This window comes from Schistocerca gregaria, chromosome 8 (assembly GCF_023897955.1).
Source record: "Schistocerca gregaria isolate iqSchGreg1 chromosome 8, iqSchGreg1.2, whole genome shotgun sequence".
Taxonomy (NCBI): domain Eukaryota; kingdom Metazoa; phylum Arthropoda; class Insecta; order Orthoptera; family Acrididae; genus Schistocerca; species Schistocerca gregaria.
Genome location: NC_064927.1, coordinates 505,979,418 through 506,001,345, shown reverse-complemented (window position 1 = coordinate 506,001,345; position 21,928 = coordinate 505,979,418). Strand labels below are relative to the sequence as shown.

Below are 21,928 nucleotides of genomic sequence, written 5' to 3'. Positions count from 1 at the left end.
GTAGTTTGTACGTGGAGTATTGCTTATGTTCAATGGTCATGTTACATGCTACGTTGAATTAAATTTGAGCTTAATTAGAAACGTTCTTGAAATAGGAGTGAGAGCAGTTTACGCAAATGACAGTCTCTTTATTCGGTGGCAGTGAGATTACTCTTTGAATTTGGCTAATTTTTCGCATTCCCTCATAGCTAAACATTTTTCCCTTTGACGTATTGTGGTTCCTTAAGTATCAGTGAGACAAGTCAGAGCTTATTAACGATTATCAGTATCGAAGTAATTATTGGAATTTCAGCAAAAGCTCCGTTTTTGTGCGGTTTCTGTCTGAGTGCGCAACTACATCTCGAAGCTCTCAGGTTCCCTCAGGGCAGTCGGTTTACTGAACGCCTGCTCGCAAAAAACATGAAAGCCTGTAGGACAGGAAAATAACACACTGTGAACAGGTGTGTGTGGTCGGGGTAACAGCAGTAGGATGGAGACGTGACGCAATGGCAGAAACGAGCCAACATGTGCGGCCGTGCTCACGACTACGTCACGAATCAAGTTTCTTGATCTGTTGGTGTATCAACGGGGTCCGTCCAACGTGTCGACAAGGAATGGTGGACCACTCTCAGCCATGGATCATGGCGTCAAAACAGTGGCCACAAAAATATCCCACGTCCAATGGGGACTGTTCTACGTGTGTACATGGAATGGTGGACCGCTTGGAGCCGTGGAGCACAGCGTCAAAACGGTGGTCACAGAAGGCCTGAGCGGTTGAGACTGGACGCGAGTGTTAAGTCTTTCACCGTGAGAATCGGTTTCAAAATAGCTCTCACTCATCTCGGAATGGAGAAATACAGGTCCTGTATGGTTTTGGAAGGATATAGTAAAACAGAGGCAAGTTGATGATGGAAGAGTACAGCGATCGAGTGTCCTTCTCTCCAACGTAGACCACAAAGGCTCAAAGACACCGAGATCTGGTGAGTGGGGTGTCCAGGCGAGATGCGACGACTCACTCTCGCTCTCACAAAACCACTCCTGGATGGCGCGAGCTGCCTGGACACGGGGCCTGTCCTGCCGTCTTGTAACACAGCACCACCATTAGGCGGCAAATATTGTACCATGGGATGGATTTGTTCGACCAAAATGGTTGCATAATTCTCGGCAGTAATACGACATTGCAGAGTAACCACGGATCCCGTGAAATTCTGCTATACGGCAGCACAAATGATCGACGAACCCCCGCCACGAGTTACTCTTGGAACACAAACTCTGCCAGAAGTTGTGCAGCAAGACTCATCCGAGCAAATGACTTTCTCCCATTGGTCGTTGGTCCAGGTTTTACGGCTTGGGCACCACGTGGTCCAACTTTTATGTCTCCGGCACCACGTTTTCGTATTACGAGCATTAGGACTACTGATGAATGGTTTTGGAATTCCAGCTTATCATGCAACTTCGTGTTGTTATTTTGGTACTGACAGGGTCCGCGAGCACGACATGCAACTCTGCAGTGATTTTCGCAGCTGCCGTCCTGTTAATTTGCGTCGCAATACCCTTCAACGGCCGTCCGTCACTATCACTCAACACACACTTCCGTCCGCGTTGTGATTTAGCGGATGATGTTTTTCCACTTTCCCATTGTGCCCTATAAATATTCAGTATCGTTGAACATGAAACATCAAACACTTGGGCAACCTTGGTTACAGAAGCTCCTACCATATGAGCACCGACTATTTGCCCACGTTCGAATTCACGTAGCTCCGACATAGCGCACTCACAACCGCACAGACCAATTATTCAAATGGTTCAAATGGCTCTGAGCACTATGAGGCTTAACTTCTGAGGTCATCAGTCCCCTAGAAGTTAGCACTACTTAAACCTAACTAACCTAAGGACAGCACACACATACAACCCCGAGGCAGGATTCGAACCTGCGACCGTAGCGGTCGCGCTGTTGCGGACTGAAGTGCCTAGAACCACTCGGCCACCGTGGCCGGCAGACCATCATTATGATCACGACTGGTAGCTCGCGCAGAGGCCGTTTGTGGTCGTATACAACAGCGCAGAGGCCGTTTGTGGTCGTATACAACAGCGCAGAGGACGTTTGTGGTCGTATACAACAGCGCAGAGGCCGTTTGTGATCGTATACAACAGCGCAGAGGACGTTTGTGGTCGTATACAACAGCGCAGAGGCCGTTTGTGGTCGTATACAACAGCGCAGAGGACGTTTGTGGTCGTATACAACAGCGCAGAGGCCGTTTGTGGTCGTATACAACAGTGCAGAGGCCGTTTGTGGTCGTATACAACAGCGCAGAGGCCGATTGTGGTCGTATACAACAGCGCAGAGGCCGTTTGTGGTCGTATACAACAGCGCAGAGGCCGTTTGTGGTCGTATACAACAGCGCAGAGGCCGTTTGTGGTCGTATACAACGGCGCAGAGGCCGTTTGTGGTCGTATACAACGGCGTAGAGGACGTTTGTGGTCGTATACAACAGCGCAGAGGCCGTTTGTAGTCATATACAACAGCGCAGAGGCCGTTTGTGGTCGTATACAACGGCGCAGAGGCCGTTTGTGGTCGTATACAACGGCGTAGAGGACGTTTGTGGTCGTATACAACAGCGCAGAGGCCGTTTGTGGTCGTATACAACAGCGCAGAGGCCGTTTGTGGTTGTATACAACAGCGCAGAGGCCGTTTGTGGTCGTATACAACGGCGCAGAGGACGTTTGTGGTCGTATACAACAGCGCAGAGGCCGTTTGTGGTCGTATACAACAGCGCAGAGGGCGTTTGTGGTCGTATACAACAGCGCAGAGGCCGTTTGTGGTCGTATACAACAGCGCAGAGGCCGTTTGTGGTCGTATACAACAGCGCAGAGGCCGTTTGTGGTCGTATACAACAGCGCAGAGGGCGTTTGTGGTCGTATACAACAGTGCAGAAGGGCGTTTGTGGTCGTATACAATAGCGCAGAGGCCGTTTGTGGTCGTACACAACAGCGCAGAGGCCGTTTGTGGTCGTATACAACAGCGCAGAGGACGTTTGTGGTCGTATACAACAGCGCAGAGGCCGTTTGTGGTCGTATACAACAGCGCAGAGGCCGTTTGTGGTCGTATACAACGGCGCAGAGGCCGTTTGTAGTCGTATACAACGGCGCAGAGGACGTTTGTGGTCGTATACAACAGCGCAGAGGCCGTTTGTGGTCGTACACAACAGCGCAGAGGCCGTTTGTGGTCGTATACAACAGCGCAGAGGGCGTTTGTGGTCGTATACAACAGCGCAGAGGCCGTTTGTGGTTGTATACAACAGCGCAGAGGCCGTTTGTGGTCGTATACAACGGCGCAGAGGACGTTTGTGGTCGTATACAACAGCGCAGAGGCCGTTTGTGGTCGTACACAACAGCGCAGAGGGCGTTTGTGGTCGTATACAACAGCGCAGAGGCCGTTTGTGGTCGTATACAACAGCGCAGAGGCCGTTTGTGGTCGTATACAACAGCGCAGAGGCCGTTTGTGGTCGTATACAACAGCGCAGAGGGCGTTTGTGGTCGTATACAACAGTGCAGAAGGGCGTTTGTGGTCGTATACAATAGCGCAGAGGCCGTTTGTGGTCGTACACAACAGCGCAGAGGCCGTTTGTGGTCGTATACAACAGCGCAGAGGACGTTTGTGGTCGTATACAACAGCGCAGAGGCCGTTTGTGGTCGTATACAACAGCGCAGAGGCCGTTTGTGGTCGTATACAACGGCGCAGAGGCCGTTTGTAGTCGTATACAACGGCGCAGAGGACGTTTGTGGTCGTATACAACAGCGCAGAGGCCGTTTGTGGTCGTACACAACAGCGCAGAGGCCGTTTGTGGTCGTATACAACAGCGCAGAGGGCGTTTGTGGTCGTATACAACAGCGCAGAGGCCGTTTGTGGTCGTATACAACAGCGCAGAGGCCGTTTGTGGTCGTATACAACGGCGCATAGGACGTTTGTGGTCGTATACAACAGCGCAGAGGCCGTTTGTGGTCGTACACAACAGCGCAGAGGGCGTTTGTGGTCGTATACAACAGCGCAGAGGCCGTTTGTGGTCGTATACAACAGCGCAGAGGCCGTTTGTGGTCGTATACAACAGCGCAGAGGGCGTTTGTGGTCGTATACAACAGTGCAGAAGGGCGTTTGTGGTCGTATACAATAGCGCAGAGGCCGTTTGTGGTCGTACAGAACAGCGCAGAGGCCGTTTGTGGTCGTATACAACAGCGCAGAGGACGTTTGTGGTCGTATACAACAGCGCAGAGGCCGTTTGTGGTCGTATACAACAGCGCAGAGGCCGTTTGTGGTCGTATACAACGGCGCAGAGGCCGTTTGTAGTCGTATACAACGGCGCAGAGGACGTTTGTGGTCGTATACAACAGCGCAGAGGCCGTATGTGGTCGTACACAACAGCGCAGAGGGCGTTTGTGGTCGTATACAACAGCGCAGAGGGCGTTTGTGGTCGCATACAACAGCGCAGAGGCCGTTTGTGGTCGTACACAACAGCGCGGAGGCTGTTTGTGGTCGTATACAACAGCGCAGAGGATGTTTCTGGTCGTATACAACAGCGCAGAGGCCGTTTGTGGTCGTATACAACAGCGCAGAGGCCGTTTGCGGTCGTATACAACAGCGCAGAGGCCGTTTGTGGTCGTATACAACAGCGCCATCTGCGGGCTTATGTGGGATTTGCGTTTATGTTCAAGCACGTGTTATTGACAATACGCTTAGCCCCAAGGTAATAAAGGTAATAAAAGCTCTCCATGCATAAGATGACATTCCGTATGCTATGTGGTCACTTTTAACCGCTATAACATTACGCCCTACTATCTCCTGAGAAGTGGAACAACTACGAACTACTCGTAGCTACTGTCTCAACCGCAAACGTGTTCCAGCGGGTTCAGGTCGAGACCGAGCGGACAAGTCTGAGACGATCCGCAGTCGCATCATAGTGAGTTGCCACAGTCTAATACACGGAATTGCAGCACGTTGGTGCAAACGTTGTTACCGTTTGACAGCTAGAGCGACAAAAGCCCTCCAAGAGGTGAGAAAGCAGATGCTCACATTGTGTTAGACCTGGAAACGACGGAGAGACTTCGTCCCCGCAATAGCAGTGGGTGGTGCACAACCCCACAACAGCCCACAGCAGTCCACCTACCACACCGCCGCCCCACACCGAACCGAGGGTTACTGTGCGATTCAGCCTCCAGTGGACACCCCCCCCCCCCCTCCCTTTCCCATGAGCGTCTCACATCAGGCGAGTGTAGCCCAAATGTTTGCGTGGTAGTAGAGTAATGGTGGTGTACGCGTACTTCGAGACAGTGTTTGTGCAGCAATCGCCGACACAGTGTAACGGGAACCGGCCCGAGGCAGGTGGAAGACCACCTTGAAAACCATCCACAGGCTGGCCGGCACACCGGACCTCGACACTCGTCCGCCGGGCGGAGTCGTGCTGGTAGTGCGTCAGATCGAACGGCTAACCGGCCGGGCTAGACACATACTTCACAAGGATATTGTTCGTGTGTAATTATTTTGCTGCTTAATTACCGAAATAGATGATATATTTTTGAGTTCGAAGCAACAGTAAATTTGCAAGAGTAACGAATTGATGTGAAATAAAGGTAAAAACACCCGAATCTCGCTGATTCAGTGACCTAAGCTACAATATTGCCAGCAAAAATAATTTCGAATATGTGTATAATTGCAACTAACTCCGCTGAAACAAACACACATTTCATGCATGAGGTGCATGTACTTCTGTTGTTCTTTGTTCTTATTACGGTAGACACTTTCCTCGACACGTAAAGGGCCTTTGTATAGTCTAATGATTCGCCCATTCTTCCACATCACTCAACTTTCTAATACACGAATATTTTTCTAAATGTAATTATTTTTGTTTCGAAAACGAATTATGTTGTAGATTCTTGTTGTTTGTGACTCAGATGTAGCAACAATTGTGGAATTGGTTTCAGCTGCTTTGGGAACAGTTTAATTGCTTTTGACGTTTTTTTTTATCACGCCTATGTGGACTTTCTTTCAGTTACAGATGTTTCGGCAGATTCGGTGCGTTAAACAGTGCGGGCATTACATTCTGCACAAGTTTCCTACGTTCCACGTTCACTGATTTGGCAGCAAGTGTAGCGAACAAAACTTTGCGTTGTTGGTTAGATATACGGCGTCTTACTGCAAAACATCAGGTCTTCTGGTCTTTACTAGCGATTTCTAATTATTAAAGGAAAACGACTTTCTTTAGTACATATCTGTACGTAACAAGTGCCTCAGGCCAGTTGAAGCAGGTGCTGTTCGTGTTCGTGATTATTTTGACAGTTGTGAGAATGGCTACCAGTGCAGACAGTGCAGTTCTGCCATTGACTTTGGCACAGTGTTTAAATGAAAACAAGACACTGGTCCAGGGAATGGCTTAAAATGAGAGAGAGGCTTGCCCATGAAAGTATGCTAAAGGAAACATTACTCGCAGAACCCGACGATTACATCAACGTTCCTCGAATGGCCAATGAGACCCTCAGAAGCGTGTTAAGGCTGTCGTAAAAGAGGAAATTTGTCTTGTCGCTACGGATGGGTCGAACAAGTCGTACACGTACCGAGAAATTTGCCAATTTAACCTTTCTTTTGGAGTAGGCACTTTAAATATATGACGTACTTTGGTAGTAGTGGGAACAGCTACAAATGCAGATAAAGCATTTCTATAGACTCTGTCACTGTGTTTAAAGAAGAACAATAAGAAAGAAACAAGACGCTTGGCCCGAAAACTGTTAAAAATGAGAGGGAAATACACACATGAAAACCTGTTACTGGACATGTTACACCCAAAAGCTGATGACTCATCAACTTTCTGCAGGTGCGCAAACTTTCGAGTTACTTCGGCCACACGTCGAAGAAGAGGACGCAAGTGTGGCAAAATTTAGTCACCTGTTCTTGGTCCTCTATTGACACTTCATTAAAATACCATAACGTGGGAACGTATAGCCCACATCGTCCGTAGAAAACCACAGAACTTGGATTTCTTTTATTTCATTGCACTCCCGTTTATATGTCATGCGCAAAATACTGGTTTCGTTCATAATCTTTTCCTGCGTAATATATGGCTGGGGAAGGTGTGATACAGCTACCATTTTGGTAAGTATCAGCACTTTTTTTGTTTTTATCCACGATCCTAGTTTCCATAGTTGTAGAAATTAATCATAAGTGCGATAAATTGTAATAAAACAGTTTTTCACTATACGTATGCGGCGAAATATCGACACAAACAACGCCCGCCGTCTTGACAAACTTTTTGTAAATCAATATTTATCGGAAGCACGTCAGACACGATCTTTGCTTGATAATCACGTCCAAAAGCACCGTACAAGGTAAATATTTGGCAAGCGCAGGTAAGTATGAAAAATGTTTGATCATTTACGGGGGCCTTTAGACTGTGTTATTGCTTTCCGTCCCGTTGTGACATTCTTTGCAAAGTGGCAGGAGCGGAGCGCGGAAGACTTAAGAAGGAAAAAGTGGCCAGGGGATCCAGTTGTGGTACGGGCAGATGAATGTGGCAGCGGCTTTCTGCGCTTCGCTCGAATCTGAGTTTACGCCAGGTGCTACGTGGTGCGGTGCCGAAGTGTACTTTAATAGTTGTGGTAGACAGCAGTGCAGATGGAGCAAGGTCGTTAAGTGCTATTAACCCGTCGCGCGCGGGCTTGCGTGGAGATACGGCACTGGCCACGAAGAAAGCTCCACGTCTGCAGCAGGTTGAGTCGACCGTGGCAACCGCACTGGACGGCAGCGTTGCGTGGCTCGCAAAAAGTGGAATACGGCGTAACATTGGAAAGGCGTTGTGGCTGATAGAAAGTTATTCTGTGTGGTTGAACAAAGATGAACTTCGCTTGGAAATGACACGTGTGAGCATTTGCAAGTCTGTAAAACTTTGTCCGTCGTCCGTACTTTAATTGTTTTAATGGGTTTCGCCCAGATCCTAACAGCACTGACTATTGCTTTTATACGAATTTTGTATGTTACCATTATTAGTCAATATGCTAGCTGCACTCGAAAAACAGGGGTTTTATTCGTATACGTCTGTTAAAGTTTATTTAAAGCAGTGGTGTGATTTAAATTTTATTGAGAATCTTAAGCAGTGCTGAGCTTACTAAAACGGACCCTTAGGTAATTACTCTAATTTTCAATCTTTGGTCCATTAGCCTTCCACAGTAGCTGTCCGCAAATTGTTTTGCAATTGAATGGCTGCTGCTTAGGGCTTTACATCTTACAAGTAAATTAACTACTGAGTAATTTTAGGAGCACCACCAGCTCAAGGCATGCATATTCTATTGAAAATTGGAGTTTTAAAGAGATTTCCTTGTCAATTAAAATATTCTTCGATAATAATTCCTGTAATTGTGTATTACATTTCCTAGCTCGGGAGGGTGTGGTCTTTAAAATATTATATTTGTTGTTGTATGTATGCTTGTTTCTTGTTTTAGAAATTAACTACAGCAAACTGTAAGCAAACTGTTCATGATACTGCAGGCATGCGCTGTCCGAATAATATCGGGCCTGGGGGCGCGTTGCGCTTTTTTTGTAACAACTTTATTATTAATTTTTTGGTTGCGGATATTTAATACATGTAAAGTATAGTAATAAAGTGTTATGAATTTAAAATTTGAGCCTCTGAGTCATGTTCCCACCAATCTCAAGTTTGTACGTAATTTTGTCCTTTTTCGCGTGTTAAGGATTGTTCTTGCGCTGTATTTCACTTGTTTGATGTTCAGTGGTAAAGTAACATATACACAGTGTGTCCCAGTTCCGTTAGAGCTGTGGATACGAAAAATAAGTCATGGATTACGTTTACAAAATCGCTGTAATTGTTCAAAATAGTCTGAATCAAAACACAGCTGAAATCGTTTTAAAAGTCTTTAGAAACAGTCACTGTAGTCCTTTTTTGGAGTTGCATTTAATACTGCACTGCAGTACAATTTTCTTGGCTGTCTTTATCTGTGTCATGACGGTGTCCGTCCATTGCCAACTTCAATTTAGGGCACAACCAGAAGTTGGCTGGGACCAAATCCGGCGAATACGGTGGGTGATCGAGGACTGTGATCCATTTGTTGGCCAAATCCTCGTGGACAATCTTCACTATTTGGGCTACGGTGTCGTCGTGGAAGTGCAACCAGAAATGTTCCTCTCGGTATTCGGGTCTAATTCGACGAATTCTCGACTACAAACGCTGGAAGACTCAAAAAACTTGATGTCGCGTCACTGCTCCGCTGCCATTTTCCGACGAGTGTCACACACGTACTTACTGTAACATTCAGGGCCACGATGCCTGCTGTGTAGCAATGTCAGTGCTTTGACTTCCCACACAGGTTGCTGATATTTCAAGGATAGTACGCCGCACCTCGCCATACGACTGCGCTGCAGGTTGGAATTTGAGATACGCAGTCCTAACGGAACTGGCACACAAAGTAGCTTAGTGTCAAGGAATCCTTACGTTTTCGTGTTATGCTTTTTTGATGAAAATGGAGGAGGGACTGTTCAAGACCATTTCAGCAATGTCACAAAAGATTGCCTCACGCACTCGTGATGGGGAGCATCGTCATGCTGATACAATCTGCCATCATCTCCCAACTGTTCCCCCACTGGACGCCTAACGCAATGCTGTACAATGTGTTCGTGTCCTTCTGAATTCAGCTTTTGCTTAAGGGGCCCACACCGTAACTAATCACGAAAAACACCCACATACCGTAAGACCAACTCCTCCACACTTCACTGTTGGCGCTCCACATGACGGCAAGTATCGTTTTCCAGGAATTCACCAAATTCAAACCCTACAGTCGCTTTGACAGGTTACATCAGTCCAAATCACTCGTTTGGAGTCACTCACTCTTTACACCGCCACAATCGTCGCTTAACGTTGACCACAGCACTGCTCGAGCACTGTACCCCATTCTTTTCAACTCCCTAGCTACACTAGCTGTTGTAGGTGCATTGCTGATAGCACACTGGAAGTCAGGAGTGACTCCTTCCGTCGAGTTCGTGCGATCTTTTACAAACACTCGGCGATCCTCGTCGGTCAGCACACGAAGTCTGCCGGGTCTGTGGCTTTTTCTTCGCGTTTCAACTTCACAGTCACATAACCGACAGTCGACTTGGGGAGCTTCAGAAGGGTTGAAATATTCCTGATGTATCTGCTGCTCACGTGACAACTGATGGCTAGTCGACTTTGAAATTCACTGAACACTAACTACGTACATGCTGTGCTGTTACTGGTTCTCTACTGACAGCACAGCACTCGCCGCCTCCATTTATAGTCGCCGATCCGCTTCTCGTGACATCTAGTGGACAATTCCGCTTTACATAGAGGTGCGCGGATATTTTTGATGAGACAGTGCATACTAGAATTCTTCCTGTCTCCTTCTCTCTCTCTCTCTCTCTCTCTCCGTCTTTCACACATACACATCCCCTTCGATAAACTGAGTAGCGGAGAGTTATAGAAAATGTTGTTCCATTTGTAATATTGTGGGTAGAGCAAACCAAAGACTGCGATTCATTGGCACAACACTTAGAAGGTGCAACAGGTCTACTAAGGAGACTGCTTACACCACTCTTGTCCGCCCTATCCTGGAGTACTGCTGTGCGGTGTGGGATGCGCATCAGGTGGGACTGACGGATGACATTGAAAAAGTGCAAAGAAGGGCAGTTCGTTTTGTATTATTGCGAAATAGGGGAGATAGTGTCATAGACATCATACGTGAATTGGAGTGGCAATCGTCAAAACAAAGGCGTTTTTCGTTGCGACGGGATCTTCTCATGGAATTTCAATCACCAGTTTTCTTCTCCGCTTGCGAAAAAATTCTGTTGGCACCCACCTGCATACGGAGAAATGATCATCACGATAAAATAAGAGAAATCAGGGCTCGCACAGGAAAATTTAAGTGCTTGTTTTTCCCGCGTGACGTTCGACAGTGGAACGGTGGAGAGACAGCTTGAAGGTGGTTCATTGAACCCTCTGCCAGGCACTTTATTGTGAACAGCAGGGTAATGACGTAGATGTAGATTTGTAGATACGCTGTGTATGACTATCAGTGCTGTGTCTAGATGCTGTGTGTGGCGCGATTGTAGACACAATACGTGAGCAGTTTGTCGTCATGTATGTAGCACACGTAACACCGGAGGCAACGTTTTCATATGCATAAATCGTCGCATACATCTTCCACACAAGTGTTTCCCAAATGGTCATCGTGTTAGCTCCGCAGAGCCGTATGGGGAGAGTCACTGGGGTCACATCAGCACCGGTCTGAGTGTGTGGCGCTGGGAGGCCATTTCTGGCAGTACTGAACGGAGGCAAATGCGCAGAACGGGCTGGATCAGCCGGCGACGGTGTCGGAGTTCTTTCTTGACACCTCGATGCAGCGCTCCGCCGGAGATGTGGGCCTGCGCACGTACCCACTGGACCGTGCAGCAATGGCCACCGCAGTTAGCACGGTTTCAACAGTCTCCGTGTCAGTTGCATCGATCTGATGGACAAGCGTGAGTGTGACACATGTTTCATGAGATAGTGGAGCCTACAAGTCATAATGTTTATTCACTTGATATCTGTCAGGTCGCATTGTCTGACCGCAGGGACCAATGATAGTTCCCGGGTTCCCGGGTTCGATTCCCGGCGGGGTCAGGGATTTTCTCTGCCTCGTGATGGCTGGGTTTTGTGTGATGTCTTTAGGTTAGTTAGGTTTAAGTAGTTCTAAGTTCTAGGGGACTGATGACCATAGATGTTAAGTCCCATAGTGCTCAGAGCCATTTGAACCAATGATAGTTGCACGCTAAGTAGATGTTCTCTCAGACCATCCTCATCACTTACTGTCATTAGAGTAGCTTGATAGGAACGCTGTCTTTGTTCTTTGATTGCGCACAGGTGCCTTAATGAACATTCCAGTGAATTTACTGTAAGGTATCAGGCAAATCCAACACCTTCCATGGAAACCCTGACATGATAAGCAAATCCAGTAGTATGTCACATAGCTCCGAATAAATCGTGATATTAAATTAACCAAAGTAATACGAGTAACGAGTGAGCAAATGGAATACCACAGACTAACACAAGAATGCCTAAATGCATGTCGTACCTTCCCACCGTGAGACCGACGCAGTTCCGAGGGGAGAAACGAGAACAGAAGCCGAGAGCAGAACCGTGTTAAGCTAGAAGGCCCTACGATAAGGGACGGACTGGACACCCACGTCGCTAGCCTACCTCTAAGACTACCACCCGCACGTTTTAGCGTGAGACTTTTTCGCGTCTCTGTTACGTCAAGGACCACCCCCCAGCCCATGTTAAAAGCTAGAGCCCTCCAGAAAAACAGTATAGATCTTATGATAACACAAAAAGGGCCACTACCACCCGCAAGTTTTAGCGTGAGCCTTTTCGCGTGTCTGTTACATTAGGACCACTCCCCAGCCCATGTTAAAAGATAGAGCCCTCCCACCGAGCGAGGTGGCGCAGTGGTTAGCACACTGGACTCGCATTCGGGAGGACGACGGTTCAATCCCATCTCCGGCCATCCTGATTTAGGTTTTCCGTGATTTCCCTAAATCATTTCAGGCAAATGCCGGGATGGTTCCTTTGAAAGGGCACGGCCGATTTCCTTCCCCATCCTTCCCTAACCCGAGCTTGCGCTCCGTCTCTAATGACCTCGTTGTCGACGGGACGTTAAACAACACTAACCTAACCTAGAGCCCTCCAGAAGAACACTATAGATCTTACGATAACGCTAAAAGGACCACACCAGCTGTAGGTTTTAGCGTGAGAGTTTTTCGCGTCTCTGTTACGTTGCAAACTTTAAAAACATTGCCTCACCACGAAAAGTATAACGTTTCTCATTGGACAGATATAATTTTTGTCGGCGGAGCTTAAGGTTAACATTGAGACCCTGATTGTTAGAGGAAAACATAGCCAGATAGTTTTTTTAAACCAACTTCGGTAAATTGTAGTAAGGAGAAGTTAGGGGAGAGTTGCTTCCGAGATGGCGAGGTGAGCGGAGCTGTGCTGCCCGCCGCTGCCCTGACGCTGCCTAAACACCGACAAGGTAATGAACGCACGCGATGCCACATTTTTGAGCGCATAAGGCTTCACTCAGAACTGCAGAAGTCTCATTTTTGCGTAATACTAGTGTCGATCGTTAATTAAAACTCATGGTGTTCACATTTGCCACTTGAAGAACAGATCTGAAACGCGATGATTTTTCTTTTATATAGTTATTGAGAAGCCACATCAGCTACTGAAATTTACAAGTTAGATAAGTAATTAAAGATAATTAAGGGTCACTGTAGACCATTTTGATAGTTTTCTCTTTTGTGAAACTTAATTTAAACCTAGATTATAGATGTGATATGGCATAGGTCATCCTTCGATCGATTGTAGAACTTGGAAACCCATTCAGGGAATATTCGTTCACATTGATGTTGAACGCAGTTGGTTTTTACCATCCTGTATTAAAACATTTCCTTTTATCAATAGTGCAATTTATAAACGATGTTTTGTGAGTAGAATAAAATTTCCAATGGTAAACTTAACTGCTTTTTCGACGTTATTTTACCAGCTAACTAAAAATAGGAAAGCCTTGAACCCTTTCCACTACATTTAGTTAGTATTAAGATTCTTTTACAGGGAGTGCAGTGGAGCTGACGCTGAGATCATTAAGTATTTGGTTATATCATAGCTAGTCTCACTGAAATCTTCTGAATTCTACATGTCATGTGTGGTCTGGCGTCTCCTTACCAGCAACAGGTCCCAGGTTCAAACTAGTTAATTCCCTAAAAAACACGCTCAGAGCGTCGTTGCGCGAAAGTGGTAGGGAGACACGATATAGAACAAACAGACACCACCATGAATGTTTAGATCACGGCCACGGTTGGCTTCGGCCCTACTCCCGCACCCAGATAACACGTTGTTAACCTGATCGAACAGTCCACAGGTGTACTGCCGGTTCATAGTGTCCAATGTGTGCGATATTTCGGCATCAGAGGTGGCGCCATTGTCAGGTGCGCTGACTAATAGCCGCAGTCCCCGCGGCTCAAGCCAGCAGCACACTGTATACCTGAAAAGTTTCAAATATGGGATAGCGAATTGTGTTTGAAGAACATGAAAATAAAAGAAGAAGTAGGTTAAAAGCAAGGTCCAGCGACTTGTCATTTAAACGACCCGAGACAAAATCTTTTCAATAGGTTATACAGTAACAAAGGAACCAGACCTGACATTGAGGCCAACTTTGCAGGATAAATACTATTTATCTGCAAATATAACGCATTTGCTCTTACTATATATTTTAACGTTGTTTAAACTGTGAGAAAGTTATTACAACGTAATAATTGTGCTGCGTAATTCACGAACTATAAGTCAGGGAGAGCATTGTAGTACACAGAAGATTTACGAGTACGTTAGACGCAGTACTGCCTAAGGACTGATCTGATCCTACACAAAATTCATCTATAGATGTTTCAGCAAGGACTTACCGCTGTACTTCGCAGGGTCGACGCTGTAATTGAAGCTGCATTGCGCGCCGTCTACCAGCTCCGTGGGGGGCAGGATGTTCGTCGCTGCTGTCTGATTCTCGGGCTGAGAAGTCACCAACAGCGCGATGGGGAAGATGGGAGACTTCGAGTCATCGCACGCGATGGTCGTTGACACTGCCAGCGCCATCTGTCACAACAAGGCACATTTTCACACCTCATGTCGTTTTTGTTCCACACGCTTGTGCACTTCCTGCATCTGCATTTAGATCTATACTCCACTATGCAACACGCCCGCGATTATCACGAGCTGCTTCCAAGTCTTGGATCTGAACAGTGCTGCTCACAGTACGGTGAAACTGTGTAGGTAGGCCACTGAGGACGCGAGTGGAGTCTTAGTGCGAGCCTCCAGATGGGAAGGTTACCTGTGATGATAGTAAACTGAATGCTGCAAGTGGCTACTGAGTGGTAGTTTTATTGCATGCAAACGCACTGTAATGGTGAGACTGTCCATGATGGTACCTGGTGATCACCGTTTACCTACTGCTGTCCTGGAGTTCACTGTAGTGCGCTGTGCTGTTGACGTTTGAAACCAAGCTTCTCATTGTTGCCCTTCTTACAATCTTAGACATAAAACCTGACCGCCAACCACCACCACAGAGACTAATCCCAAGTCATCCACTTAGAGCGGGCAATGAAACCGGCCGTCCCCAGAATTCTACATCTGGCCACGCACGATCTATGCTATCAGCTCATGGAATAACGGTAAACGTCGCACAATGTAGAACAAGTCGCGAGTTTGACTCCTCTGATTCTTTTATATTTTAAACCACATTTCAACTCCAGGATGAAATTTTCACTCTTCAACGGAGTGTGCACTAACATGAAACTTCCTGGCACATTAAAACTATGTGCCAAACCGAGGTTCGAACTCAGCAGCTTTGCCTTTCGTGGGAAAGTGCTCTACCAACTGATGTACCCAAGCAAGACTCACGACCCGTCCTCACAGCTTTACTTCCGCCGTACCTCACCTCCCACCTTCCAAGAGGGCTCCTGTGAAGTTTGTATGGTAGGTGATGAGGTACCGGCGGAAGTAAAGCTGTGAGGACGCGTCGTGATTCGTGGTTGGATAGCTCAGTTGGTAGAGCACTTGCCCACGAAAGGCAAAGGTCTCGAGTTCGAGTGTCGGTCTGGCACACTGTTTTAATCTGCCAGGAAGTTTCTCGTTGCAGCTGTCTGCTAATGGTATCGGTGTAATGGAATCTCAAAAATTATTCGCTTCACTGTCTAACCCACCAGGAATAGCAAAATAATTCTACACAACAGCTCTCGGCTGCGTCAACATCAGAAAAATTCATGTTCGAGACTTTCCTCGCCCGACAGTGGCTACCAGCTATCAGCCATACAGCAACGGCTGTCTGGCGTCAGAAGCCGTCCAACGTGGTCCAGGCGGCGTAGCGTTATAAGTGTGTCTACCAATTACCATTTCATTACTTGAGGTGCTAGTGTTTCCGTTAGCGTTACATATTGGATTTTGCATACTTGAAACTTATAAACATTGTTTAAGCACTGTAAAATACAGTCGTATTTGGGAAAAAGTCCAAAATCTGTGACATATTGTTCGCTTTGGGTCTAAAAGAGCGGTGAAGGCACCGGAGGAAACAAGAAACCTGTGTACTGTGTGTGGGGCGAGTAATTTTTTTTTGTTGGGAAAAACACGCCAGAGAAGGATTTTATTATTTCAAGAAAGATCGTTCTGGCACTAATGACTTTTCACCTTCGGGAAGTCTCAATAACTGAGATATGTTCAAAATGGCTCTGAGCACTATGAGACTCAACTGCTGTGGTCATCACTCCCCTAGAACTTAGAACTACTTAAACCTAACTAACCTAAGGACATCACACACATCCATGCCCGAGGCAGGATTCGAACCTGCGACCGTAGCAGTCGCGCGGTTCCGGACTGCGCGCCTAGAGCCGCTAGACCACCGCGGCCGGCACTGAGATATGTGACGAACTGTAAGCACTGAACTGTCCTGGGGCGTTTTCATTCAACAGGTAAGACTCCGAAGGGTGTAGGAGTACTGAATGCTCTGACTCAGAGCTACAAAAATCAAAGGGGTGACTACTTCTTCATTCTTGCTTATTCGTCGTCAACAGACTCGTTGTGCATTCCTAGGCAATACTGCTACTTATGATAAGTTATAATACCTTATATTATCTTCTTAAGAAGAAATTAGTGGATGAGCCCTAACAAAAGACATGTACTCGAGACGAGAGCAGTGTGAACACAGTATTTTGTATCTGGTGGCTCAGAAAGGGTGTCTTACATTATGAACTACACCTCAGGCAGCTAGTATTTGTTGACTACAGCTGGAACACCTTTCGGTCGAAGTGTAAGACAAATGACCAACAGAACTCCACAACGTGTTGTTGCTACACGATAATGCGATCTGTTGCTTTCACAAGCAAAAGTACTCGAGCCTTACCAGACTGGCCATCGGTACCTGGAATGTCACTGAATGGAGCAGAGTTTTGTTCAGTGTCGAGGCCCGCTTCGAACTGAGCACCGATGACCAGGGAGGACGTGTCTGGAGGTGCCAGGGCAGCGGCGGGCTGCCGACGGTCCGGGGGTGCCACAGCAGGACCCCACTCAGCAGATACTTGTCGGGTCTTCAGCCGGATCAAACTGTCGTCTGCGCACAGTACTTCCGCGGGCCACTGGCCGCCCTCGTCAGGTGAGAAAAGATGAGCCGCTTTCGTCGATAACAGTTATCGGCGAGAGCGGCTCATCTTTTCTCACCTGACGAGGGCGGCCAGTGGCCCGCGGAAGTACTGTGCGCAGACGACAGTTTGATCCGGCTGAAGACCCGACAAGTATATGATCTGTTATTAAGCCGGGAGAGTCTGCATAGGACCCCTTTGGCTGACATCTGCGGCACGAATACAGCACAGCGCTACGCCGATGGTATTCTACGGCCCATTCTGTTGCCCTTCATGGCAAGCCATCCTGGACTTACATTTCAGCTATATAATGCCCGTCCGCACACGGCGAGAGTTTTTACTGCTTATCTTTGATCTTGCCAAACACTCCCTTGGCCAAAAAGTTTGCCGGATCGGCAGTACGGAGTTGTATGGAACGCCTTTGGGAAGTCAAGGAATATTCAGTGGACCAGTGTACCGCTATTCACCGGTTTTGCATCTCCTGGATGAACAGAACGAACTGGAATTCACATGATTGTTGTTTGCGGAATCCATGTCGATTCTTCCAGATGTTTCGAAGCCTCAATAAATGTCATAATAAGCGAGTTCTTTTCCAAAATCGCTATGGCCGAGAAGATTACAGGGATGACCACAGAATGTTATAGAAATGAAATGGGCTAAACTATGTTGATTTGATGCCACTGAATTCTATACTGACTTTGAAAACTGGATTTCTAATTTTCATATCGCTTTCATTAGTTATAATTGCTCTTTACCCCACTAAATACACAAATTTAACCAGTCAGCAAAGTTTTTACACTATTTATCGAGGTCTGCGATACAGTGCGAGCAAATGCTACTTTGTCATGCAACGAGACAGCAGATAGTTTACAAGGTCATTATTACAAAATTTATGAAGGAGACAACTGAAGGATTAATAAAACAAAAAGAAAGTGGAAGAATATGCGAATAATTAACACACTCTAGACACAAATTCTCAATAACTGCGATGAATTCATGTAGGAAGTAGGTGTGTGGCACAAGGAAATCATTCAACGTAGATTTCAAAACTCGGTATTAATCACGCAATTCTTCAGCCCCTCTGGAAGGTAAATGTAGATGAAGGCTACTGATTAACGCACACTTTTCTGTACAATGCAGGAAAAGTGTTATCCAAGTGGCAGTTCTCTTTAACCTCTAGTATCCATTAAATGAGTGTTCCAGTTTCTTCTGAATAAATCACTATTGTCAACAACGAATTCCATAACGGAACATACGTACAGGGATGGCAGAGTTACGAGAGGCGTTGAGTGAGTGATGCAACACATTTTGTTCTGGACCAATTTCGATTGAAAAAATGGGGAATTTTTTGTGGAACAGCGTGGAATGATCCCGCTTCAGCCCCTATAGTTTGAAGTTCTGACATGCGTAGGCGCTACACGCAGCCTTCAAAATGGCGTCTGTGAAGGAGGTGAGCTCCAAGCACAGAGCTGTCATTGAGTTTCTTTTGGCGGGGAAACCAAAAACGTCGTAGATATTCACAGGCGCTTGCAGAATGTCTACGGAGACTGGCAGTGAACAAAAGCACGTTGAGTCGTTGGGCCAGGCGTCTGTTATCGTCGTTACAAGGTCTCGCAATCGTGTCCGATCTCCCGCTTTCCGGCCGGCAGCACACAGCTGTTACTTCGGCAGTGCTGGAACGTGCGGACACTCTCACTCAGGGTGGTGGACAGATGACAGTCAGGCTGTGTGTCCGCCGGGTAGCTCGCCGCCTAACAGGAGACCGTAAAGAGGAACGGAGGACCGCCTGTGCGGAACGGCTTGCGCCTTACAAGGTTGATCGTGACAAGTTTTTGTCGAACATCGTGCGTTCATCAGTTCGAACCGGAAACAAAACGGCGTTCCACGGAGTGGTTCCAAATCACGTCTCCTCCGAAGAAAAAGTTCAAAATCGCACCCTCGGCCGGTAAAGTTATGGCGACGGTCTTGTGGGACTCTGAAGAGGTTACTCAGTTTGACGTCCCCGCTCATGGTGCAAGGATCAACTCTGAAGTATATTGTGCTACCTTCATAGCCACAAAAATGCAAACGACCTTCTTCTCCAGAACAACGCAAGGCCTCACACAAATCTGTGAACCTGAGAGGAACCCACAGAACGTCGTTGGACTGTTCTTCCTCATCCACCCTACAATCTGGATCTCGCACTTTTCGTCTTCCATCTGTTTGGCCCGATGGAGGATGCAGTCTGCGGGCAGCAGTACGTGGTTGAAGTGAAAGTTAGTGATGCAGAAAGACGCTGGCCCGAACGTCGGCTAGCACAGTGGCACTATGCGGTGAGAAAACAAATGCGAATAGGTCAAGTGGGTCCGCTAGAGAGAGCGAGGAATGTCTAACTTAAAAAAAAAGTTATTGGCCCGAGTTGCGTATTACGTGCACGCACGGGACCGAACGCCAGAACTTACCGCAGTGGGAACGTCAAGTCCCAATGCCTGATTGTCGCTCTGAAAAGCAACGTGATCGCACGAAAGCAACTAATGTAGTTGCTGTGCATTTCCTAACGACGTACATGTTGACCAAAGCGGACAGTCTTAACCAAAGGCTCTTCCTAGTGTGGTGGAAGGCAAGGCTCGGACACCACAATGGAGGCAACTGCCGCACTGCTGCTGTCTGCGATGTATACTCGTCCAAGATCAACAACCGAATGAGCTTGGAGAGTGGTACTCCCAGGTCGGAGCACACGTTTGCCGAACGAAGGAGGAACTGGTATGTGTCTGCAACCGCACGGTCTCAACTTATTTTCAAATGTAACGGCCAGGAACTTTTAAAGAATTTCGCCATCATGAGCAATTGGTGTAGTAAACAGATGATGAATGTGGAAATTATTTCGTCCTCCAAGTAGGCAGTCCATCGGTAGTATCCGTTTCCCGAGGAAAAATAATGTGACTGCATAAATTCATTGATTAGCGATGAAGTCTTCTCGGGTTATCGGCGGAGTCAAGGCGCCGTTCTGCGGCAACGTTTCGACAAGTTTCCTACTCGTCATCTTTAGGCCATACAACGGCGCCTTGACTCTGCTAATAGTAAGCTGAGAAAACTTGATCATCTACATTCGCTGACAAAGCCTGCAAGCCCATATTCACCAATTAAGTTTTATAACTTTTAAATTAATTATTGTTTCTGTCTGAGATTATTACGAATGAGGTCGAAATGTTGTAGGCAGTCCGAATCTGTGGTCGGAACTATGAAATTAATTTTATGTGACCGTCTTTCTCTGAGACAGAGACTAGCCTGGGCAAGCATTACCGCTGCGTCACACGCCTTATTTGCTTTCAAGAAGCGCCCGCATTAAATCATTTAGTATGCGGCAACTGTGTGTCGACTGAGCGGAACTCTGCCACCATTCTGGATATGGCCTGCTTCTTGGCATCCTCAGTGGCTGTAGGCAGTGCTGAGTTTCTGGGGGTACGCTCGGGGATGCGCCTCCTTCAACTTTTTTAATTCTCCGCGAATTCTCTATTAAGGTAAACACATTGCTTGTTCTCTATAAAAATCTTTCATTTGCTAACTATGCCTATCAGTAGTTAGTGCCTTCCGTAGTTTGAATCTTTTATTTAGCTGGCAGTAGTGGCGCTCGCTGTATTTCAGTAGTTTGAGTAAACAAGATTTTTGTGAGGTAAGTGATTTTGTGAAACGTATAGGTTAATGTTAGTCAGGGCCATTCTTTTGTAGAGCTTTTTGAAAGTCAGATTGCTTTGCGCTAAAAATATTGTGTGTCAGTTTAAGCACAGTCTTGAGAATTTTTCAAATGGGACGTTTCATATGTTGTCCCTTAGCCGAGGGTACCTCACTGGAATCTTCAGATTTTTTCTTGTAGTTTGTATAATTAGTGTAGCTTTTTTATATTGCTAGCGCGTAATTGTAGAGAGAATCTCCTTTGTAGTTGCAGTCTTTGATTGTTGTACAGTAAAACAGTTGTGGCATGCATGTAGATTAGCACCAAGTATTTCGCAGCTGCGCTTGCAATTAACTAGATATTATTTTCAGTGCTATGTTAATGTGTTCTCTTATTTTTGCCCTTCAAATTGTGCTTTTCTTTGTTGTCGTGTGAAATATTGTGACGATAATGGCGTGTGAAAAACGTATACTAGGCTCCAAAGTAAACTGAGAAATGACAGTGAAGACGAAAGCAGTGTGTTAGCGCCACCGTGTAATGAATTAACTGATGTTCAAAGTTGTAATTTGGTGATTGTGCATAGGGAAATGGAGCGGGCTGCAAATAATGATGTAGGCAGTGAAACAATTAGTGAACAGGGAAGCATTATCGATCGGTCGGTCGGCAACAGCTCGCCTCAGGAATCCGAAATGACAGGACACAATCTTGCAAATACTGTACATTCAGGTTTTGCGTCCTCACCGTTTTCTCAAATAAGTCAAGACACATTTTCTGCTTGTCAAAATGCGAATGTTGCCGGTGCAAATGCACTGCCGAAAAGCATAGAGGAACAGATTCCAGACACTGATACATTATTATTGCAATTAATGCAACAAATGAAACAAAATCAGAGACAAAAACAGCAACAGTTAGACGCAATGGAACAAAATCAAAAACAGTCACAGCAACAGCTTCAAAAGTTAGACACCGCGCTTGAACAAACACGTGAAGATTTAACTACTGAGTTACATAAAATCGAAACGAAATGTCAAGAAGTCTGTAATGACGTAAAAACACAAATTTGTGAGCAT

General features: G+C 46.5%; 1 protein-coding gene across 18 annotated transcripts in view; it reads right to left on the bottom strand.

The window, feature by feature from the left end:
* LOC126284515 (mucin-17-like) overlaps positions 1-21,928 on the bottom strand; it is a 321,811-nt gene that overhangs the window by 64,794 nt on the left and 235,089 nt on the right. For all 18 annotated transcript variants that reach the window (XM_049983502.1, XM_049983491.1, XM_049983495.1 and 15 more), the window contains one exon: positions 14,486-14,672. In XM_049983502.1, coding sequence (XP_049839459.1) covers positions 14,486-14,672 — 187 coding nt within the window. The remainder of the gene's footprint in view (positions 1-14,485; positions 14,673-21,928) is intronic.